At 36.9% G+C, this 25,741-nt stretch overlaps 2 protein-coding genes and 1 long non-coding RNA gene across 3 annotated transcripts in view; 1 reads left to right on the top strand and 2 right to left on the bottom strand.

Moving 5' to 3' along the window:
* The window catches only part of LOC133557403 (uncharacterized), a 133,028-nt gene that overhangs the window by 65,730 nt on the left and 41,557 nt on the right, over positions 1 to 25,741 (top strand). The gene's annotated exons all lie outside the window — the stretch shown is intronic.
* Positions 1 to 25,741, bottom strand: part of zswim6 (zinc finger, SWIM-type containing 6) — a 74,553-nt gene that overhangs the window by 22,031 nt on the left and 26,781 nt on the right. Inside the window, exons 2-8 of the mRNA XM_061907825.1 lie at positions 15,068 to 15,412; positions 8,644 to 8,792; positions 8,436 to 8,586; positions 5,451 to 5,624; positions 1,208 to 1,384; positions 984 to 1,130; positions 427 to 564 (exon numbers count right to left, since the gene is read on the bottom strand). Of these exons, the coding sequence (XP_061763809.1) occupies positions 427 to 564; positions 984 to 1,130; positions 1,208 to 1,384; positions 5,451 to 5,624; positions 8,436 to 8,586; positions 8,644 to 8,792; positions 15,068 to 15,412 (1,281 nt within the window). The remainder of the gene's footprint in view (positions 1 to 426; positions 565 to 983; positions 1,131 to 1,207; positions 1,385 to 5,450; positions 5,625 to 8,435; positions 8,587 to 8,643; positions 8,793 to 15,067; positions 15,413 to 25,741) is intronic.
* LOC133557405 (uncharacterized) lies at positions 10,052 to 15,061 on the bottom strand. Its single transcript, XR_009807762.1, has 2 exons — positions 12,050 to 15,061; positions 10,052 to 11,841 (listed from the first exon to the last, which is right to left on the bottom strand). It is a non-coding gene; the product is annotated as an uncharacterized LOC133557405 (long non-coding RNA).

Raw genomic sequence — 25,741 nt, forward strand, 5'->3', positions numbered from 1 at the left:
TTTAGAAAACTACACCTAAATAGATCTTAAGATTTAAAAAAAAAAAACTTTACAATTATATACCTAAATATATAGTTTAAAAAACTAAGTACGCAGAAATATTTAGAAAAATATAGCCAAATATATATTAAGATTTTGTCAATAAAAACGTATTTGGAAAAAAAAAGCCTAATACATTTAAATAATTAAAATAAGTATACAGAAATATTTTGAAAACTGTACCTAAATATGTCCTGAGATTTTTTAGCAAATAAAAACATGTAGAATGATAGGGCTAAATATACATATATTTTTAGAATAAGTATAGAGCAATTCGTTGAAAACTATACCAAAATATATCTTCTTTTTTTTTTTTTTTAATAAAAACATTTGGAATTATAATTGTAAATGTTTTATTTCTTACATAGAACATAATTAGAGAGTCACCTGAGAGGCTGAGAGAGGTGTGGTCACAGGTGTGTCCAGTGTCCGTCAGAGTCGTGAAGAGAGTACCAATGGGGTCCAGGGGATGTCCCACCCACCCTTCCATGTTGGTGATGGAGGTCACACCCTTGTGGAGGACCTCTGTGCACACACACACACATACCGCTACGGTTACTATGGCAACACACCTACATCATACCACTATTCAGCGCTATGCAGCCATCATAATTATCATTTACCTATGAAAATATTGAGAAGCTGCTGACTGTGTGTTTGACGGAGAAGCACCTGCTAGGATATACTGTACAAGTCCACTCTCCAGTATTAATAATAAATAATAAATTAACATAAACCTCAAATCTATAAATGATGACATGACCTTTTATTCATATATCAATTCTCAGAAATGTTAAGTTCTATTTTGATGACTTAGCATTTTTAACAGCGACTATGAATAAACAAACTGTGTGCTTTAACTAATCAATTAGTCATCAATATCTTTACTCAGAGTTCGTTTAGGTTTAGGACTCTTCTAGGTTGGGTTTGTAAAAAAAAACAACCTTTTTTGTGGCTGCGAAAGACGTCCAGCTGTCTGTGCTGCTGCCTCCTCAGCGTGTTGACCACCGCCACCGCCAGCCGCAGCGCCTGCTTGGGGTACCCATGTGACCTCAGCGCGTCCACCCGGGCGCACGCCGTGGGGACGTGCTCTGTACCCGGACAAGAGACCGCTTTAGCGTCTTTTTCTTTCTTTCCCCCCGCCCCCGATCGCGTTCGTCCGACTCACCGTGCCACAGGGGCCGCCCGCGCCCGTCGAAGGGGGCGGCGCCCAGGTCGTCGCGGTGACAGCGGCCGGCGTAGCGTTCCTCGGTGAGGATGTGCTGCAGGTGGGGGTCCTGCCAGTGGAGGTCGCAGGCCTCGATGGCTCGCGTGAAGACCGTGCGGTGGGCACGACTCAGCGGCTCTGAGAACAAAATAAGCCTTATAACAGGAAGCGTGCTAAAATTAGCATGCGTTAGCATCAAACGCTAGCATGCTAACAGCACTATGTTAACATGCCAACAATTACATCCTTAGAGTTAGCATCAGCAAAATACCAAATGAAACCTGCGAAATTAACTAACAGTTAGCAAGCTGGCCAGAGAGCACCAAGTAACAAAACACGTGAAGAAAATGAGCTAAAAAGGCCGGATGCTAAAATGCTAATGAACATGCATCAGGTATCATAACATATTACTCTGTGTGTACCTAAAAAAAATGTAAACGCTAGCATGCTAACAGTACTATGTAAACATGCTAACAATAACATTTAGCATGCTAATGTTAGCTGGTGAAAAATGCTAAGTGTAACATGCGTAAAGTAGCAAGGTGTCTACCTGAAACATTTGTTTAAAATGCTGACATTAGCTTGCATCAAGTAAGACTGAGGTGTATACCTACAAAATTAGCTTAAAAAAAAACTAGCATTTTAATGTTAGAAGGCTAACACTATTGTTCGTCAGGTAAGAAAATATCTGAGCCTGACGTGTATACCTGCAAAATTTGCACAAAAAAAAAGCTAGCATGCTAACATTAGCCTGCATCAAGTAAGACTAAGGTGTATACCTACAAAAATTAGCTTTAAAAAAGATGGCATTTTAACGTTAAAATGCTAACACTATTGTTCGTCATGTAAAAAAATATCTGAGGCTGACGTGTATAGCTGCAAAATTAGCAAAAAAAGCTAGCATGCTAACAGTTGGCCCGCAGTCCGTTAAAAAATAAGCTACGCGCCACCATTGGCCCCCGGGCCACATTTTGGACACCTTTAGTAGGAAAGCTTGTCTGAATGCTGAAAACTCAAAGCCAAACTGAAATGCTAACAGTTAGCAAGCTGGCCAGATAGCACCAAGTAACAAAACATGTGAACAAAATGAGCTAAGAAGGCTGGATGCTAAAATGCTAATGAAAATGCTAAGTGTAACATGCGTGAAGTAGTAAGGTGTCTACCTGAAACATTTGTTTAAAATGCTGACATTAGCATGCATCAAGTAAGATTGGGGTGTATACCTACAGAATTAGCTTTAAAAAAGCTAGCATTTTAATGTTAGAATGCTAACACTATTGTTCGTCAGGTAAGAAAATATCTGAGGCTGACGTGTATACCTGCAAAATTTGCAAAAAAAAAAAGCTAGCATGCTCAAATTAGCTTGCATCAAGTAAGACTGAGGTGTATACCTGCAAAATTAGCTTGAAAAAACTAGGATTTTATCGTTAGAATGCTAACACTATTGTTCGTCAAGTAAGAAAATATCTGAGGCTGACGTGTAGGCCTGCAAAATTAGCAAAAAAAGCTAGCATGCCAATGTTAGCTTGCGAAAAATGTTAAGTGTAACATGCGTGAAGTAGCAAAGTGTCTGCCTAAAAAAATGTGCTCAAATGCTAGCATGCTAACATTAGCTTGCATCAAGTAAGACTGAAGTGTATACCTACAAAAAATAGCTTTAAAAAAGCTAGTATTTTAACTTTAAAATGCTAACACTATTGTTCGTCATGTAAAAAAATATCTGAGGCTGACGTGTATACCTGCAAAATTAGCAAAAAAAGCTAGCATGCTAACAGTTGTGCCGCAGTCCGTTAAAAAATAATCTATGCGCCACCATTGGCCCCCGGGCCACATTTTGGACACATTTGGTAGGAAAGTTTGTCTGAATGCTGAAGACTCAAAGCCAAACTGAAATGCTAACAGTTAGCAAGCTGGCCAGAGAGCACCAAGTAACAAAACACGTGAACAAAATGAGCTAAGAAGGCTGGATGCTAAAATGCTAATGAAAATGCTACGTGTAACATGCATGAAGTAGCAAGGTGTCTACCTGAAACATTTGTTTAAAATGCTGACATTAGCTTGCATCAAGTAAGACTGAGGTGCATACCTACAAAATTAGCTTTAAAAAAGCTAGCATTTTAATGTTATAATGCTAACACTATTGTTCGTCAGGTAAGAAAATATCTGAGCCTGACGTGTATACCTGCAAAATTTGCACAAAAAAAAGCTAGCATGCTAACATTAGCTTGCATCAAGTAAGACTGAGGTTTATACCTGCAAAATTAGCTTTAAAAAAACCTAGCATTTTACCGTTAAAATGCTAACACTATTGTTAGTCAAGTAAGAAAATATCTGAGGCTGACGTGTATGCCTGCAAAATTAGAAAAAGAAAGCTAGCATGCTAATGTTAGCTTGCGAAAAATGCTAAGTGTAACATGCGTGAAGTAGCAAAGTGTCTACCTGAAACATTTGTTTAAAATGCTGACATTAGCTTGAATCAAGTAAGACTGAGGTGTATACCTACAAAATTAGCTTTAAAAAACTAGCATTTTAACGTTAAAATGCTAACACTATTGTTCGTCAGGTAAGAAAATATCTGAGGCTGACGTGTATACCTGCAAAATTAGCAAAAAAAAAACTAGCATCCTAACATTAGCTTGGATCAAGTAAGACTGAGGTGTATACCTGCACAATTAGCTTAAAAAAAACTAGCATTTTATCGTTAAAATGCTAACACTATTGTTCGTCATGTAAGAAAATATCTGAGGCTGACGTGTATGCCTGCAAAATTAGCAAAAAAAGCTAGCATGCTAATGTTAGCTTGCGAAAAATGCTAAGTGTAACATGCGGGAAGTAGCAAGGTGTCTACCTGAAAAATGTGTTAAAATGCTAGCATGCTAACATTAGCTTGCATCAAGTAAGACTGAGGTGTAAACCTACAAAAATTAGCTTTAAAAAAGCTAGCATTTTAACGTTAAAATGCTAACACTATTGTTCGTCAGGTAAAAAAATATCTCAGGCTGACGTGTATACCTGCAAAATTAGCAAAAAAAGCTAGCATGCTAACAGTTGTGCTGAAGTCCGTTCAAAAATAAGCTATGTGCCACATTTTGGACACCTTTAGTAGGAAAGTTTGTCTGAATGCTGAAGACCCAAAGTCAAACTCAAATGCTAACAGTTAGCAAGCTGGCCAGATAGCACCAAGTAACAAAGCACATGAAGAAAATGAGCTAAAAAGGCTGGATGCTAAAATGCTAATGAACATGCATCAGGTACCACAACATATTACTCTGTGTGTACCTAAAAAATGTAAACGCTATCATGCTAACAGTACTATATAAACATGCTAACAATAACATCTTAGCATGCTAATGTTAGCTTGCAAAAAATGCTAAGTGTAACATGCGTGGAGTAGCAAGGTGTCTCCCTGAAAAATGTGTTAAAAAGCTAGCATGCTAACATTAGCTTGCATCGAGTAAGACTGAGGTGTATACCTACAAAAATTAGCTTTAAAAAAGCTAGCATTTTAATGTTAAAATGCTAACGCTATTGTTCGTCAGGTAAAAATATATCTGAGGCTGATGTGTATACCTGCAAAATTAACAAAAAAAAAGCTAGCATGCTAACAGTTGTGCTGAAGTCCGTTAAAAAAATAAGCTAAGCGCCGCCATTTGCCCCTGGGCCACATTTTGGACACCTTTAGTAGGAAAGTTTGTCTGAATGCTGAAGACCCAAAGTCAAACTCAAATGCTAACAATTAGCAAGCTGGCCAGATAGCACCAAATAACAAAACACGTGAAGAAAATGAGCTAAAAAGGCTGGGTGCTAAAATGCTAATGAACATGCATCAGGTACCATAACATATTACTCTGTGTGTACCTAAAAAAAATGTAAACGCTAGCATGCTAACAGTACTATGCTAACAATAACATCTTAACATGCTAATGTTAGCTTGCAAAAAATGCTAAGTATAACATGCGTGGAGTAGCAAGGTGTCTACCAGAAAAATGTTTAAAATGTTAGCATGCTAACATTAGCCGCTAAAAAAAAAAAAGCTAACGAGCTGGACAAAGTGGCTGGGGAGAGGGAAGTCTGGGCTTCCCTGCTTAGGCTGCTGCCCCCGCGACCCCACCTCGGCTAAGCGGAGGAAGATGGATGCAGGTGGGAAATGCCGACTTGGTGAAACTGTGATGTGGCGTTGATGCAGGAAGGGGCGTGGCCTCACCTCGGCTGCCGGCGTGGGGCAGAGCGTTGGTCAGGTGGGTCAGCTCGCCGCCGTGGTTGCCGTCCTCCAGGGGGCACACGTCCACGCCGTTCCAGCGGCGAAGCTGCCGCAGCCACGAGGACTTCTGCTCCGCCTTGCAGTGGGGGTTGAGCACGATGCACATCCACAGCGCCCCTGTGCACACACACACACACACACACAACTTTATTGGTCACGTATGGATGCTTGAAATGACAGAAGAGAGGGAGGAAGGGAAGAAGCGAGGAAGAACAAAGGACAAGGAGAGAGGATAAATAAAGGATGACATGTGGGGGCGGGGCTTATTATTATTATTATTATGATTCTGCTTGTCTCTTTGTGAGGACCGCAGCAACTTTATCACTCAGCAGGCCGATACTGGAGTGCTCACGGCGTACGATATCAGCAGGAGTCCGACCCACTTTGAGTATTTTGTCGTGTGGAGTGTCGGCAAAAGTGCGATCAATAGAGGACGAAAAACACCCACCTGTTTGTTATCAGTCTTTAAGTTAAAGTGGAGTGGTATTTTTTATATTTTTATTTTTTACAAAATGTTGTCATATACTTCGGTATGTTCTTTGAACTATTTCTATATACATATATTTGAATAAAAATAAACTAGATAAAAGAGGTACATTTTTGTAAATATTTGCTGTCTTGAAGTTAAAGTGGAGTGGTATTTTTTATTAATTTTTTTTTATTTAACAAAATGAACTCCATAAATGTAGATAGATTTTTGTAAATATTTCTATATAATTTTAAATGTATTTAACAAAATGTTGAGATGTATTTAGGCATATTTTCTAAATATTTTCATATAATTGTAAATACATTTAAATGAAAAGAAACTAAATAAACATAAACATGTACATTTTTGTAAATATTTCTGTATCATTTCAAATATTTTTATTTAACAAAATGTTGACATATATTTAGGTATGTGTTTGTAAATGTTTATATAGAACTATAAATATATTTTAATTAGGATAAACTGCATAAATGTAGATAGATTTTTGTAAATATTTCTATATTATTTTAAATGTTTTTATTTAACAAAATGTTGAGATATATTATGGTATATTTTCTGTATAAATATAAATGTATTTTAATGAAAATAAACTACATAAATGTAGATAGATTTTTGTAAGTATTTCTATATAATTGTAAATGTTTTTATTTTAAAAAATGTTTTGATATATTATGGTATAGTTTGTATAAAATTATAAATATATTTTAATTAAAATAAAATTCAAAAATGTAGATTGATTTTTGTAAATATTTCTGTATCATTTCAAATGTTTTTAATTAAAAAAAAAAAGAAATTTAGTTATATGTTTGTAAATGTTTCTATATAATTATAAATATATTTAAATTACAATAAACTACACAAATGTAGATAGATGTTTGTAAATATTTCTATATAAATTTCAATGTTTTTATTTAACAAAATGTTGAGATGTATTATTGTATATTTTCTATATAAATATGAATGTGATTTAATAAAAATAAACTACATAAATGTAGATAGATTTTTGTAAATATTTCTATATAATTTTAAATGTTTTTATTAAACAAAATGTTAAGATGTATTGTGGTATATTTTCTATATAATTATGAATATATTTTAATTAAAATAAACTACATAAATGTAGATACATTTTTGTAAACATTTCTATATAATTTTAAATGTTTTTATTTAAAAAAAATGTTTTGATATATTATGGTATAGTTTGTATATAATTATAAATATATTTTAATTAAAATAAAATTCAAAAATGTAGATAGATTTTTGTAAGTATTTCTGTATCATTTCAAATGTTTTTATTTAAAAAAAAATAATGACATATTTAGGTATATGTTTGTAAATGTTTCAATATAATTATACATATATTTTAATTAAAATAAACTACATAAACGTAGATAGATGTTTGTAAATATTTCTATATAAATTTAAATGTTTTTATTTAACAAAATGTTGAGATGTATTATTGTATATTTTCTATATAAATATAAATGTGATTTAATAAAAATAAACTACATATATGTAGATAGATTTTTGTAAATATTTCTATATAATTTTAAATGTTTATATTTAACAAAATGTTAAGATATATTATGGTATATTTCTATATAATTATGAATATATTTTAATTAAAATAAACTACATAAATGTAGATAGATTTTTGTAAATGTTTCTGTATAATTTTAAATGTTTTTATTCAAAAAAAATGTTTTGTTATATTATGGTATAGTTTGTATATAATTATAAATATATTTTAATTAAAATAAATGTCATAAATGTAGATAGATTTTTGTAAGTATTTCTGTATCATTTCAAATGTTTTTATTTTAAAAAAAAAATGACATATTTAGGTATATGTTTGTAAATGTTTCTATATAATTATAAATATATTTTAATTAAAATAAACTACATAAACGTAGATAGATGTTTGTAAATATTTTTATATAAATTTAAATGTTTTTATTTAACAAAATGTTGAGATATATTATGGTATATTTTTATATAAATATAAATCTGATTTAATAAAAATAAACTACATAAATGTAGATAGATTTTTGTAAATATTTCTATATAATTTTAAATGTTTTTGTTTAACAAAATGTCAAGATATATTATGGTATATTTTCTATATAATTATGAATATATTTTAATTAAAATAAACTACATAAATGTAGACAGATTTTTGTAAATATTTCTATATAATTTTTAAAGTTTTCTATTCAACCAAATGTTGAGATATATTATGCTATATTTTTTATGTAATTATGTAATTCGGTGGACAAAAGCGTTAGAGATGGGCGACCATTTTAGAGATTGCTCAAACAGTTTGTAGAATAAATTGTTAAACTTCTGTCATTGGTTTCGAAGGGGAGGGGGAGGGGCCTAGCATGGCGAGGATTAGCATGTGATGCTACTTGCAAAGCTAGCGAGAAGTGTTTGGGTACCGAGTTCATCCCACAGCTGCCTGTACTTGTCGGTCATGGTGGTCCCCTGCTGTCTCCACAGCGCCAGCCGGGGGTCGCCCATGAACTGCTCGGTGATCAGCGTCAACATGCGGGCGCCGTTGGAGTCCCTCATCTTCAGCATCTCTCTCACCTGCGCACAGGGCAGGCGTGTGAGCGTTGGGCCCAGCTGGCCAGCTAGCGGCCTCACCTTGCTGAAGAGCAGGTTGAGCTGCTTGCCCGAGCCGTGGTAGCCCCCCTGGGACAGGAAGAGCTTGACCTGCTCCTGGACTTGCTCCTCGTCCAGATGCCAGCAGTTCTCGTCGTCCACGCTGGCCCCGGCCGTGGGATCAGGAGCGCCTGCGGGCCGGGAGTCAATCAAAAGATGGAACTTGGTCTTTATCACACCTTTTATACTCAGGTCTAAGTCCCTTAATCCAAAACATGTCGATGGATCTTTTTTTTTAATTACCTATTACATTATTTTACCTTGTTTCATCATCTTTTACCTCTTATCTAACTTATTTTACCTTCTATTTACATTTTTAATATTCTATATTTCTTCTTTTACATTCTATTTACCTTTTTAACATTCTATATTTCTTATTTTACCTTCAATTTACTTTTTATTTACCTTTTTAACCTTCTATTTAGCTTCCATGTTCCTTCTTTTACCTTAATTTACCTTTTATTTACCCTTTTTACTTATTTTACTGTCTCCTTTCCTTTTATTTACCTTCTATTTACCCTATTTTACCTTCTATTCATCATTTATGTTCTTTTACCCTCGATTCACTTTTATTTGACCTTTACTTCTTTTACCATCAATTTAACTTATTTACCTTCTATATTCCTTCTTTCACCACACATTTACCTTACATATTCCTTCTTCTATCTTATACCACCCGCTTGTCTTTTTTACTTTCTATTTAACTTCCATTCTCTCCTATTTCCCTACTTTTACCCTCAATTTACCTTTTATTTACTTTCTTTTTGTCTTTTACTGTTTATCTACCTTACTTTACCTTTTTTTTTTTTACCTTTTTAACCTTCTATTTAGCTTCCATATTCCTTCTTTTACCTTAATATACCTTTTATTCACCCTTTTTACTTATTTCACCGTCTCCTTTCTTTTTATTTACCTTCTATTTAACTTATTTTACCTTCTATTCATCATTTATGTTCTTTTACCCTCAATCCACTTTATTTCACCTTTACCTATACCACCCACTTATCTTTTTTTACTTTCTATTTAACTTCCATTCTTTCCTATTTCCCTACTTTTACCCTCAATTTACCTTTTATTTACTTTATTTTTGTCTTTTACCGTTTATCTACCTTATTTTACCTTTTTTTTTTTACCTTTTTAACCTTCTATTTAGCTTCCATTTTCCTTCTTTTACCTTAATTTACCTTTTATTCACCATTTTTACTTATTTCACCGTCTCCTTTCCTTTTTTTTACCTTCTATTTAACTTATTTTACCTTCTATTCATCATTTATGTTCTTTTACCCTCAATCCACTTTATTTCACCTTTACCTATACCACCCACTTATCTTTTTTTACCTTCTATTTAACTTCCATTCTTTCCTATTTCCCTACCTTTACCCTCAATTGACCTTTTATTGACTTTCTTTTTGTCTTTTACCGTTTAGCTACCTTACTTTACCTTTTTTTTACCTTTTTAACCCTCTATTTAGCTTCCATATTCCTTCTTTTACCTTAATTTAACTTGTATCACCCTTTTTACTTATTTCACCGTCTCCTTTCCTTTTTTTTACCTTCTATTTAACTTATTTTACCTTCTATTCATCATTTATGTCCTTTTACCCTCAACCCACTTTATTTCACCTTTACCCATACCACCCACTTATCTTTTTTTACCTTCTATTTAACTTCCATTCTCTCCTATTTAACTTTTATTTACCACCTATGTAGCTTTTTTACCTTCTAACTTCTTTTATCTACTATTATCCTACTTTTACCCACAATTTACCTTTTATTTACTTTCTAGTCGTCTTTTACCTTTTATCTACCTTACTTTACCTTTTGTTTACCCTTTTGGAATAGAATAGAATAGAATGGACTTTATTGTTATCATATTTGCATGTAACGAGATTAGGGTTCATATAACGAGATTAATGTTATTTTATTATTTAAACCTTGTATTTACCGACCATATTCCTTCTTTTACCTTTTATTTACCCTTTTTTACTTATTTTACCATCTAATTTCCTTTTATTTACCTTCTATTTAACTTATTTTACCTTCTAGTCATCATTTATGTTATTTTACCCTCAATTCACTTTATTTTACCTTTACCTCTTTTACCATCAATTTAATTTATTTACCTTCTATATTCCTTCTTTCACCACACATTACCTTATATACTCCTTCTTCTACCGTTTACCACCCACTTATCTTTTTTTACCTTGTGTGTAACTTTTCTTATCTCCAAGTTCCCTTCTTTTACCCTCATTTTACCTTTTATTTACTTTCTCTTTGATCTTTTATTCACCTCATTTGACCTTTTATTCACCCTTTAATTTACCTTATATTTAACGTCATTTACCTTTTATTTTGCGCCTTTTACCTTTTAGTCACCTTATTTTACCTATTATATTATTTACCTTCCTTTACCTTATATTTACATTTCAATTAACATCTGACATTTTATTTGACCTTTTATTGACCCTCTATAATGTCTATTTTCTGCTGGATCTATTTTCGGCTGCAGCTGTTACATATACTGTAATATTGTACATAGTCATTGGTATATATTGTATATATTATATCAAAATATATCACTAAATAAATAATATGTAAATATGACATATATGTTATATTTTACATTGCTACATTTTTAGTCTACTTTATATCCGCATTATCCTTTCCATCCTTAGTAAGTCAGCTACTGTGTGGAACAATTTAATTTCCCTTGTGGATCAATAAAGTTTGTCTAAGTCTCTTTTACACTTAATTTACATTTTATTTACCTGTCATAACTTCATTTGCCTTCTATTTGCATGATTTTACCCTCAATTGGTTATTTTACCTTTTATTTGCCTTTGTTTCCTTCTTTTTTTTACTTTACAATTACTTTTTTTAATCTTCTTTTCCTTATATTAACCTTCTCTTTAACTTTTTTTTACCTTTTATTTACCTTCTATTTGCCTTTGTTTCCTTCTTTTTTTACCTTACAATTACTTTTTTTTTCATCTTCATTTCCTTATATTTACTTTCTATTTGCATGATTTTACCCTCAATTTGTTCTTTGAACTTTTATTTACCTTCTATTTGCCTACATTATCTTCTTTTTTCTCTCCTTACAATTACTTTTTTTTTTAATCATTTTTCCTTATATTTACCTTCTATTTGGATGATTTTACCCAAAATTTGTTCTTTTACCTTTTATTTACCTTCGTTAGCTTCTTCTTTTACCATACAAATACTTTATCTTATTCTCCCTAAATTTACCTTCTATTTGCATGATTTTACCCTCAATTTGTTCTTTTACCTTCTATTTACCTTCATTACCTTACAATTACTTTTGTATCTTCTTTTCCTTATATTTCCCTTCTATTTGCATGATTTTACCCTCAATTTGTTTTTTTACCTTTTATTTACCTTCTATTTGCCTTTGTTACCTTCTTTTTTTACCTTACAATTACTTTTTTTAATCTTCTTTCCCTTATATTTACCATCTCTTCAACTTCTTTTACCTTTTATTTACCTTCTATTTGCCTTCATTACCTTCTTTACCTTACAATTACTTTCTTTTATCTTCTTTTCCTTATATTTACCTTGTATTACCATGATTTTACCCTCAATTTATTCTTTTACCCTTTATTTACCTTCTATTTGCCTTCATTACCTTCTTTTTTTACCTTACAATTACTTTTTTTAATCTTCTTTTCCTTATATTAACCTTCTCTTTAACTTCTTTTACCTTTTATTTACCTTCTATTTGCCTTTGTTTCCTTCTTTTTTTACCTTACAATTACTTTTTTTTCATTTTCATTTCCTTATATTTGCATGATTTTACCCTCAATTTGTTCTTTGAACTTTTATTTACCTTCTATTTGCCTACACTATCTTCTTTTTCTATCCTTACAATTACTTTTTTAAAATCATTTTTCCTTATATTTACCTTCTATTTGGATGATTTTACCCCAAATTTGTTCTTTTACCTTTTATTTACCTTTGTTACCTTCTTTTTTTACCTTACAATTACTTTTTTTAATCTTTTTTCCCTTATATTTACCATCTCTTAACTTATTTTACCTTTTATTTACCTTCTATTTGCCTTCATTACCTGCTTTACCTTACAATTACTTTCTTTTATCTTCTTTTCCTTATATTTACCTTCTATTACCATGATTTTACCCTCAATTTATTCTTTTACCCTTTATTTACCTTCTATTTGCCTTCATCACCTTCTTTTTTTACCTTACAATTACTTTTTTTTAAAATCTTCTTTTCCTTATATTTACCTTCTATTTGCATGAGTTTACCCTCAATTTGTTCTTTTACCTTTTATTTGCCTTCATTACCTTATTTTTTTTACCTTACAATTACTTTTTTTTAATCTTCTTTTCCTTATATTTACCTTCTATTTGCATGATTTTACCCTCAATTCGTTATTTTACCTTTTATTCTTCAATTTGCCTTCGTTACCTTCTTTTTTTTACCTTACAATTGATTTTTTATCTTCATTTCCTTATATTTACCTTCTATTTGCATGATTTTACCCTCAATTTGTTCTTTTACCTTTGTTACCTTCTTTTATAACTTACAACTACTTTTTTATCTTCTTTTCCTAGTATTTACCTTCTATTTGCATGATTTTACCCTCAATTTGTTCTTTTACCTTTTATTTACCTTCTATTTGCCTTCATTACCTTCTTTTTTTTACCTTACAATTACTTTTTTTTTAAATCTTCTTTTCCTTATATTTACCTTCTATTTGCATGATTTTACCCTCAATTCGTTCTTTTACCTTTTATTCTTCAATTTGCCTTCGTTACCTTCTTTTTTTACCTTACAATTACCTTTTTATCTTCATTTCCTCATATTTACCTTCTATTTGCATGATTTTACCCTCAATTTGTTCTTTTACCTTCGTTACCTTCTTTTATACCTTACAACTACTTTTTTATCTTCTTTTCCTAGTATTTACCTTCTATTTGCATGATTTTACCCTCATTTTTTTCTTTTACCTTTTATTTACCTTCTATTTTCCTTCATTACCTTCTTTTTTACCTTACAATTACTTTTTTATCTTCATTTCCTTATATTTACCTTCTATTTGCATAACTTTACCCTCAATTTGTTCTTTTACCTTCGTTACCTTCTTTTATGCCTTACAACTACTTTTTTATTTTATTTTCCTTATATTACCTTCTGTTTGCATGATTTTACCCTCAATTTTTTCTTTTACCTTTTATTTACCTTCTATTTGCCTTCATTACCTTCTTTTTTTACCTTACAATTACTTTTTTTTTTAATCTTCTTTTCCTTATATTTACCTTCTATTTGCATGATTTTACCCCCAATTTGTTCTTTTACCTTCTATTTGAATTTTCCTGACGGAATAAATAAAGTACTATCTGATCTAATCTAATCTATTTGCCTTAGTTACCTTCTTTTATAGCTTACAACTTCTTTTTTTATCTTCTTTTCCTTATATTTACCTTCTATTTGCATGATTTTACCATCAATTTGTTCTTTTACCTTTTATTGCCTTCATTACCTTATTTTTTTTACCTTACAATTACTTTTTTTTAAATCTTCTTTTCCTTATATTTACCTTCTATTTGCATGGTTTTACCCTCAATTTGTTCTTTTACCTTTTATTCTTCAATTTGCCTTCGTTACCTTCTTTTTTTACCTTACAATTACTTTTTTATCTTCATTTCCTTATATTTACCTTCTATTTGCATGATTTTACCCTCAATTTGTTCTTTTACCTTTGTTACCTTCTTTTATACCTTACAACTACTTTCTTATCTTCTTTTCCTAGTATTTACCTCCCATTTGCATAATTTTACCCTCATTTTTTTCTTTTACCTTTTATTTACCTTCTATTTGCCTTCATTACTTTCTTTTTTACCTTACAATTACTATCTTTATCTTCTTTTCCTTATATTTACCTTCTATTTGCATGATTTTACCCTCAATTTGTTCTTTTACCTTCTATTTTAATTTTCCTGACGGAATAAATAAAGTACTATCTAATCTAATCTAATCTATTTGCCTTTGTTACCTTCTTTCATACCTTAAAACTTCTTTTTTTATCTTCTTTTCCTTATATTTACCTTCTATTTGCATGATTTTACCCTCATTTTTTTCTTTTACCTTTCATTTACCTTCATTGCCTTCTTTTTTTACCTTACAATTAATCTTTTTTTCCTTATATTTACCTTTTATTTAACTTCTTTTACCTTTTATTCACCTTCTATTAACCCATTTTACCTTCTTTTCCCTATTACTTACCAACTTTTCCTACCTTCTAGTCAACTTTGTTCAAAAGTGCCTGTTAAACCACTGTTGACTTTGGTAAGAACACATTCATTGGAATAAAAACACGGGAGTGGTGCAAATAGAAAATAAGCGTAATTAAAGTTCTCCTGACCGTGGACTTGGTTGATCTGGGAGTTCTGGGACAGGATGTCGTCGGCCAGCTTCTGGGCGGTGGGCAGCACCTCGGTGTGGTGCACGGTGATCAAGTACTGCACCAACTTCTGCAGCTGGTCCCGGTTCATCTGGAAGAGCGTCTCGGAGATGGGCAGACGCAGCTTGACCAGCTCGGGGCTGCGCAGCCGGTAGAGCGAGAGCGCCACCACGTGGGCGCAGTAGAAGATGTCCTTGTCGCCGCAGCCGCACGTCACCGCCGTGATCTTGCAGCGGTCGAAGCTGATGCTCACGCTGCACTGCGCCTCCGTGGCCGGCTCGCGCACCGTGCCGCTCAGGTGGAAACCTGCAACAGGGGGAGGGAGCGGCGCTCAGTCATGGCGATTTACACCAGCTGCTCCCTGCAAGCGGGCCCACTTCCCAGCCAAACGCAAAGTGAGGTTGACTAAGATACACACTCCGAGTGTCCGCCCCGACATGGGCCGGTTGGGAGTTCAAACCCCGGCAGAGTCATACCAAAGACTATAAAAATGGGAGCCGTTACCTCCCTGCTTGGCGCTCACTGCTCCCCTCACCTCGCAGGGGGTGATCAAGGGCGATGGGTCAAATGCAGGGAATAATTTCACCACACCTAGTGAGTGTGTGTGTGTGTGTGTGTGTGTGTGACAATCATTGCTACTTTAACATGCACGGGCTGGTAGATGCAACTACTGCCATCGGGAGGTTGCCTACAGCCACAGCCGGAAGAACCCTGTTCATTTTGACCGTCCCTAGTAGTGTTTAAATACTGGATCTAGTCCGCTTCATCCTCCCCGCTGCCTGCCGAGCTATGCCGCCCCAGGCAGAGTGGCCGCGCCGGCAACTTGAGGGTTCCTGGTTCGATCCCCGCTTCCGCCATACTAGTCACTGACGTTGTGTCCTTGGGCAAGACACTTTACCCACCTGCTCCCAGTGCCACCCACACTGCTTTAAATAGAACGCAGATATTGGGTTTCTCTGTGTAAAAGGCGCTTCGAGTCACTAGAGAAAAGCGCTATATAAATATAATTCACTTCACGTCACATAGCTTGGTTGGTTGAGCGGCAGTGCCAGCAACTTGCGGGATTGCAGGTTCAAACCCCGCCTCCGCCATCCTAGTCACTGCCGTTGTGTCCTTGGGCAAGACACTTTACCCACCTGCTCCCAGTGCCACCCACACTGCTTTAAATAGAACGCAGATATTGGGTTTCTCTGTGTAAAAGGCGCTTTGAGTCACTAGAGAAAAGCGCTATATAAATATAATTCACTTCACGTCACATAGCTTGGTTGGTTGGTTGAGCGGCAGTGCCAGCAACTTGCGGGATTGCAGGTTCAAACCCCGCCTTCACCATCCTAGTCACTGCCGTTGTGTCCTTGGGCAAGACACTTTACCCACCTGCTCCCAGTGCCACCCACACTGCTTTAAATACAACGCAGATATTGGGTTTCCCTATGTAAAAGGCGCTTCGAGTCACTAGAGAAAAGTGCTATATAAATATAATTCACTTCACATAGCTCGGTTGGTTGAGCGGCAGTGCCAGCAACTTGCGGGCTTGCAGGTTCAAACCCCGCCTCCGCCATCCTAGTCACTGCCGTTGTGTCCTTGGGCAAGAGACTTTACCCACCTGCTCCAGTGCCACCCACACTGCTTTAAATGGAACTCAGATATTGGGTTTCACTTTGTAAAAAGCGCTTTGAGTCAGTACAGAAAAGCGCTATATAAATATACAAACCCTGTTTCCATGAGTTGGGAAATTGTGTTGGATGTAAATATAAACAAAATACAATGATTTGCCAATCCTTTTCAACCCATATTCAGTTGAATATGCTACAAAGACAAGATATTTGATGTTCAAACTCATAAACTTATTTTTTTTTGCAAATATTAATTAACTTAGAATTTCATGGCTGCATCACATGCCAAAGTAGTTGGGAAAGGGCATGTTCACCACTGTGTTTCATCACTTTTTCTTTTAACAACACTCAATAAACGTTTGGGAACTGAGGAAACTAATTGTTGAAGCTTTGAAAGTGGAATTCTTTCCCATTCTTGTTTTATGTAGAGCTTCAGTCGTTCAACAGTCCGGGGTACGCTTCATAATGCACCACACATTTTCCATGGGAGACAGGTCTGGACTGCAGGCGGGCCAGGAAAGTACCCGCACTTTTTTTTTTTTACAAAGCCACTCTGTTGTAATTATATGCGGAATGTGGCTTGGCATTGTCTTGCCGAAATAAGCAGGGGCGTCCGTGAAAAAGACGGCGCTTAGATGGCAGCATATGTTGTTCCAAAACCTGTATGTACCTGTCAGTATTAATGGTGCCTTCACAGGTGTGTAAGTTACCCATACCTTGGGCACTGATGCACCCCCATACCATCACAGATGCTGGCTTTTACACTTTGCGTCGATAACAGATCTTGGATTGTTCGCTTCCCCTTTGGTCCGGATGACACAATGTTGAATATTTCCAAAACAATTTGAAATGTGGACTCGTCAGACCAAAGAACACTTTTCTACTTTGCATCAGTCCATCTTAGATGATCTCGGGAACAGAGAAGCCGTTGGCATTTTTGGATGTTGTTGATAAATGGCTTTCGCTTTACATAGTAGAGCTTTAACTTGCACTTGCAGATGTAGCGACCAACTGTATTTACTGACAGTGATTTTCTGAAGTGTTCCTGAGCCCATGTGGTGATATCCTTTAGAGATTGATGTTGGTTTTTGATACAGTGCCGTCTGAAGGAATGGAAGGTCACGGTCATTCAATGTTGGTTTCCGGCCACGTGGAGTGATTTCTCCAGATTCTCTGAACCTTTTGATGATATTATGGAGCGTACATGTTGAAATCTCTCAATTTCTTGCAATTGCACTTTGAGAAACGTTGTTCTTAGACTGTTTGACTATTTGCTCACGCAGTTGTGGACAAAGAGGTGTACCTCGCCCCATCCTTTCTTGTGAAAGACTGAGCATTTTTTTGGGAAGCTGCTTTTATACCCAATCATGGCACCCACCTGTTCCCAATTGATTGACTGATTGATTGATACTTTTATTAGTAGATTGCACAGTACAGTACATATTCCGTACAATTGACCACTAAATGGTAACACCCCAATAAGTTTTTCAACTTGTTTAAGTCGGGGTCCACGTTAATCAATTCATGGTACAAATATATACTATCAACATAATACAGTCATCACACAAGTTAATCATCATAGTATGTACATTGAATTATTTACATTATTTACAATCCGGGGGGTGGGATGAGGAGCTTTGGTTGATATCAGTACTTCAGTCATCAACAATTGCATCAACAGTGTAGGTCTTATTTAGTAGGATATGTACAGCCAGCAGAGAACATAGTGAGTTCAGATAGCATAAGAACAAGTATATACATTAGAAGTACATTTGAGTTGTTTATAATCCGGGGAGATGGGATATGAATGGAGGAGGGTATTAGTAAAGTGTTGAAGTTGCCTGGAGGTGTTGTTTTAGAGCGGTTTTGAAGGAATATAGAGATGCACTTACTTTTATACCTGTTAGGAGTGCATTCCACATTGATGTGGCATAGAAAGAGAATGAGTTAAGACCTTTGTTAGATCGAAATCTGGGTTTAACGTGGTTTGTGGAGCTCCCCCTGGTGTTGTGGTTATGGCGGTCATTCACGTTAAGGAAGTAATTTGACATGTACTTCGGTATCAAGGAGGTGTAGCGGATTTTATAGACTAGGCTCAGTGCAAGTTGTTTTACTCCGTCCTCCACCCTGAGCCAGCCTACACATATAAATAAGTGTTTGATGAGCATCCCTCAACTTTATCAGTATTTTTTGCCACCTTTCCCAACTTCTTCGTCACGTGTTGCTGGCATCAAATTCTAAAGTTAATGATTATTTGCAACAACAAAAAAATGTTTATCAGTTTGAACATCAATTATGTTGTCTTTGTCCATCCATCGATCTTCTTCCGCTTATTTAAAGTCGGGTCGCGGGGGCAGCAGCCTAAGCAGGGAAGCCCTGTTGTCTTTGTAGCATATTCAACTGAATATAGGTTGAAATGTATTCGCAAATCATTGTATTCCGTTTATATTTACATCGAACACAATTTCCCAACTCATATGGAAACGGGGTTTGTATATATAATTCACTCCACTTCACACTTTCGAGGCGGCGCTCGGTCCCCCCAGTCGTGCCTGGCCTGCAGCTGAACCGCTGACGTAACGAGTGCAGGGGAGGCCGCTGCCGGGGTGGAGTGAGTGGTAAAAAAAAAAGAAAGAAAAAAGTGGAAACGCTCTCAGCTGAGCGCCGCGTCAGGAGGGTTGTCTTGGCGGCGAGCCAAAGCGCTGAGCTCAGCATTCCGTCAAGCACTTCCTCTCTTGCATAACACGGCTTGGGTGCACCGCGTGGCTGTCATTACTTGATTATTTGCCACACCGGTGCCCGTCTAGGTGCGAACCTGTGCTTCCGTGTTCTGGTGATGACACTGCGGGGGAGGCTAATCTGTCCCCCGGGGAGGCGAACGAGGGAAGGAGGCGTAAACGAGCAATCGATGGTCACGCTAGGGTAATTAGCATCGGTCCTCTGCGGGTGCTGTCGACACAGCACTTGGCAATGCAGCCCGCCTCTAGCAAGGGACGGGGACTGAGAGGATTTTTCCGGTTCTGCTTTAGATTCTCCTTAACGAGTCGGTTCTCTTATCGATTCTTTTTTTTGGAGGCGGGGGGGACACAGGAGAGGAAAAAAGGATGGTTAGCATCAGTTTTGTTTGATTTAGAATAGTGTTGTACAGTATACCGGTACTAGTATAGTACCACCATACTAATGAATCATATTCGGTACTATACCGCCCCTAAAAAAGGACTAGTCCACTTTCCTGCCCCTCCGTCGTCCTCACATCATGACATTGCTGGTTTTAAGAGCAGAGGAGCATGTTCGGCAGTGCACACGCACAGAGTACTTACAAGCAGACACAAGTGTGTGGACAGAAAAAGGGAGAATGGACGCATTTTGGTGTAAAAGGTGAAGATAAAGGTGAAGTTATAACACTGAAAGACCCTCAGGGAGAGCTGCTTTAAGACATGGCTAGCTAGCTAGCTAGCTAGCGGCTAACATCCATCCAGTGTTTTTGCAACTTCAAAATCTCTAATCCTGGCCACCATGGCGACAAATAAAGTATGTTTCTCACAAGTATCACCATCACTGGAAGAGGAGGAATAGCTAAACATGCTTCACTACACACCGTAGGATACAATAGCTCACCGGCGTCACAATGTAAACAAACGCCACGGGTGGATCGACACTGTAATGATACCAAGTACAGCAGCGTATCTAGTCGATACTACAATGTTATGCATATTTTAAATTCATATTATATTCATAAAGTCAGTAAATACGTCCATGGACACATGATAACTCAAATTATGACCAATGATTGATCCTGTAACTACTTGGTATCGATCGGATCGATACCTAAATGTGTGGTATCATCCAAAACTAATGTAACGTATCAAAAAAGGGAAGAATAAGTGATTGTAACATTTTAACAGAAGCGTAGATAGAACATGTTGAAAGACAAAATAAGCAGATATTAACAGTAAATGAACGAGTTGATTAGTAATCATTTTTTACAGTTTGTCCCTCATAATGTAGACAAAATAATAGGGAGATAAATGACACAATATGTTAGCATCAAAGGTGGGAATTGGGGGGTTAAATCAGCAAAAAATGATTCCCGGGTGCTGTCACTGCTGCTGCCCACTGCTCCCCTGGGTTGGAATTGGGGGTTAAATCAGCAAAAAATTATTCTCGGGCGCGACCACCGCTGCTGCTCACTGCTCCCTTAGGTTGGCACTCAGCTTCAAGGGTTGGAATTGGGGGTTAAATCACCAAAAACTTATTCCCGGGCGCTGTCACTGCTGCTGCCCACTACTCCCTTGGGTTGGAATTGTGGGTTAAATCACCAAAAAACGATTCCTGGGCGCGACCACCGCTGCTGCCCACTGCTCCCTTGGGTTAACACTCAGCATCAAAGTTGGAATTGGGGGTTAAATCAGCAAAAAATGATTCCCGGGCGCAACCACTGCTGCTGCTCACTGCTCCCTTGGGTTGGCACTCAGCATCAAGGGTTGGAATTGGGGGGTTGAATCACCAAAAAATGATTCCCGGGCGCTGTCACTGCTGCTTCCCAGTGCTCCCTTAGGTTGGAATTGTGGGTTAAATCACCAAAAAGTGATTCCTGGGCGCTGTCACTGCTGCTGCCCACTTCTCCCTTGGGTTGGAATTGTGGGTTAAATCACCAAAAAAATGATTCCTGGGCGCGACCACTGTTGCTGCCCACTGCTCCCTTGGGTTAACACTCAGCATCAAGGGTTAGAATTGGGGGTTAAATCACCCAAAAATTATTCTCGGGCTCGGCCACTGCTCCTTGGGTTGGAATTGTGGGTTAAATCACCCAAAAATGATTCCCGGGCGCGACCACTGCTGCTGCCCACTGCTCCCTTGGGTTAACACTCAGCATCAGGGGTTGGAATTGGGGGTTAAATCACCAAAAAATGATTCTCGGGCTTGGCCGCTGCTGCTGCACACTGCTCCCTTGGGTTGGAATTGGGGGTTAAATCACCCAAAAATTATTCTTGGGCACAACCACCGCTGCTGCTCACTGCTCCCTTGGGTTGGCACTCAGCATCAAGGGTTGGAATTGGGGGGTTAAATCACAAAAAAATGATTCCCGGGCGCTGTCACTCCTGCTGCCCACTGCTCCAATGGGTTGGAATTGGGGGTTAAATCACCAAAAAATTATTTCTGGGCGCTGTCAGTCCTGCTGTCCACTGCTCCCTTGGGTTGGAATTGGGGGTTAAATCACCAAAAAATGATTCCCGGGCGCGACCACTGCTGCTGCTCACTGCTCCCCTCACCTCCCAGGGGTGACGGGTCAAATGCAGAGAATAATTTCATGTGTGTGTGACAATCATTGGCACTTTAACTGTATTTAGTAAAAAAAAAATTTCATATATATATTTTATGTAAACATTTTTTCCTTCGGGGGCCACATAAAATGATGTAGCGGGGCAGAACTGGGCCCCCCGGGGCCTCGAGTTTTACACCTGTGATATAAAAAGGTCAAACTAACACTAAACTTTTAACTTGTTCCCCCCCTAATTGTGTGAGGGACATGCTGGTTATGTATGTGCCCTGTTGGCCCCAAGAGCAGGGGCCAACAAATGGAGGGGGGCCAGGACGTCGCTACTAGTTAATGTGTGTTGAGGGAGGGAGGGTCTGGGGGGTGTTCTGGGAAATTGAGGTCAGTGAGGATTTGGGTTAACTGGGTCAATCTGTGTGCTGGGCTTCTTTCAGGCGCTAGCGTGCTAATCGATGGCATGGGCTGCTGCACTTTAACGGAACATCCTTCATTCATTCATTCAGCCATTCATTCCACGCCATTGTGCCGCGTTCGGGGACGCCGCCGGTGTCAGGTGACGCCGTGTGTGCGCACACAAAGGGGACGTTCCGGACATGTGACAACACGTGGCGTTCAACTGTTGAGACGAAACGTGTCGTGTCGTGCGAGGACGCCGTCGTTCCTTTTTGTTACACCTCGTTTAGCATTAGCACGGCTAACCAGGCAACTTTGTCACAAACGAGTTGCATTTGGTGCAAAAGTAGTCTGGCCGATGAAACGATATCAATAAATATCACCACACATACGTAATCAATATCAATAATGAAAAGGCCTTGGATCATTTGTATTTTTTTTATCGTGGTAAGAAAGTGTACGGAGATGCTACATGCTACATGCTACATGCACAGAATTTATACTGTATTGTGTTGATTGGCAAACAAGGATTAGTTACTTCCTGTATGGAGATGCTACATGCTACATGCACAGACTTTATATTGTGTTGATTGGCAAACAAGGATTAGTTACTTCCTGTATGGAGATGCTACATGCACAGAATTTATACTGTATTGTGTTGATTGGCAAATAAGGATTAGTTACTTCCTGTATGGAGATGCTACATGCTACATGCACATACTTTATACTGTATTGTGTTGATTGGCAAATAAGGATTAGTTACTTCCTGTATGGAGATGCTACATGCTACATGCACAGACTTTATATTGTATTGTGTTGATTGGCAAACAAGGATTAGTTACTTCCTGTATGGAGATGCTACATGCTACATGCACAGACTTTATATTGTGTTGATTAGCAAACAAGTATTAGTTTCTTCCTGTATGGAGATGCTACATGCACAGACTTTATATTGTGTTGATTGGCAAATAAGGATAAGTTACGCTACATGCTACATGCACAGACTTTATACTGTATTGTGTGGATTGGCAAATAAGGATTAGTTACTTCCTGTATGGAGATGCTACATGCTACATGCACAGACTTTATATTGTGTTGATTAGCAAACAAGGATTAGTTACTTCCTGTATGGAGATGCTACATGCTACATGCACAGACTTTATACTGTATTGTGTTGATTGGCAAATAAGGATTAGTTACTTCCTGTATGGAGATGCTACATGCACAGACTTTATATTGTGTTGATTGGCAAACAAGGATAAGTTACGCTACATGCTACATGCAAAGACTTTATACTGTATTGTGTTGATTGGCAAACAAGGATTAGTTACTTCCTGTATGGAGATGCTATATGCTACATGCACAGAATTTATACTGTATTGTGTTGATTGGCAAACAAGGATTAGTTACTTCCTGTATGGAGATGCTACATGCTACATGCACAGACTTTATACTGTATTGTGTTGATTGGCAAATAAGGATTAGTTACTTCCTGTATGGAGATGCTACATGCTACAGGCCCAGACTTTATGTTGTGTTGATTAGCAAATAAGGATTAGTTACTTCCTGTATGGAGATGCTATATGCTACATGCACAGAATTTATACTGTATTGTGTTGATTGGCAAACAAGGATTAGTTACTTCCTGTATGGAGATGCTATATGCTACATGCACAGAATTTATACTGTATTGTGTTGATTGGCAAACAAGGATTAGTTACTTCCTGTATGGAGATGCTATATGCTACATGCACAGAATTTATACTGTATTGTGTTGATTGGCAAACAAGGATTAGTTACTTCCTGTATGGAGATGCTACATGCACAGACTTTATATTGTGTTGATTAGCAAACAAGGATTAGTTACTTCCTGTATGGAGATGCTACATGCACAGACTTTATATTGTGTTGATTAGCAAACAAGGATTAGTTACTTCCTGTATGGAGATGCTACATGCACAGACTTTATATTGTGTTGATTAGCAAATAAGGATTAGTTACTTCCTGTATGGAGATGCTACATGCTACATGCACAGACTTTATACTGTATTGTGTTGATTGGCAAATAAGGATTAGTTACTTCCTGTATGGAGATGCGACATGCACAGACTTTATGTTTTGTTGTTTGGCAAATAAGGATAAGTTACTTCCTGTATGGAGATGCTACATGCACAAACTTTATACTGTATTGTGTTGATTGGCAAACAAGAATTAGTTACTTCCTGTATGGAGATGCTACATGCTACATGCACAGACTTTATACTGTATTGTGTTGATTGGCAAACAAGGATTAGTTACTTCCTGTATGGAGATGCTACATGCACAGACTTTATATTGTGTTGATTAGCAAACAAGGATTAGTTACTTCCTGTATGGAGATGCTAGATGCACAGACTTTATATTGTATTGTATTGATTGGCAAACAAGGATTAGTTACTTCCTGTATGGGGATGCTACATGCACAGACTTTATATTGTGTTGATTACTTTGTTTTAGCACTCAATATTTCAGTTGTTCTTATCTTTCTTTGTGAGGACATTGTTGATCGCCATGTCATGTTGGGATGTACATTGTGGACGCCGTCTTTGCTCCACAGTAAGTCTTTGCTGTCGTCCAGCATTCTGTTTTTCTTTACTTTGTAGTCAGTTCAGTTTTAGTTTCGTTCTGCAAAGCCTTCCCTAAGCTTCAATTGCTTTTTGTTAAGGGCACTCATCTTTTGTTTATTTTTGGTTTAAGCATTAGATACCTTTTTACCTGCACACTGCCTCCCGCAGTTTCCGACATCTACAAAGCAATTAGCTACCGGATGATATAGAAGAGTATTTACAAGGTTACTCTGCCGATATTTCAGTTGTTTTTATCCTTCTTTGTGGGGAAATTGTTGATCGCCATGTCATGTTCGGAAGTACATTGTGGACGCCGTTTTTGCTCCCCAGTAAGTCTTTGCTGTCGTCCAGTATTCTGTTTTTCTTTACTTTGTAGCCAGTTGAGTTCTACTTTTGTTCTGCGTAGCCTTCCCTAAGCTTCAATTGCCTTTTCTTGGGGCACTCACCTTTTGTTTATTTTTTGGTTTAAGCATTAGACACATTTTTACCTGCACACTGCCTCCCGCTGTTTCCGACATCTACAAAGCAATTAGCTACCGGCTGATATAGAAGAGTATTTACAAGGTTACTCTGCCGATATTTCAGTTGTTTTTATCCTTCTTTGTGGGGAAATTGTTGATCCCCATGTCATGTTCGGATGTACATTGTGGACGCCGTCTTTGCTCCACAGTAAGTCTTTGCTGTCGTCCAGTATTCTGTTTTTCTTTACTTTGTAGCCAGTTCAGTTGTACTTTTGTTCTGCGTA

This window comes from Nerophis ophidion, linkage group LG08 (genome assembly GCF_033978795.1).
Source record: "Nerophis ophidion isolate RoL-2023_Sa linkage group LG08, RoL_Noph_v1.0, whole genome shotgun sequence".
Taxonomy (NCBI): domain Eukaryota; kingdom Metazoa; phylum Chordata; class Actinopteri; order Syngnathiformes; family Syngnathidae; genus Nerophis; species Nerophis ophidion.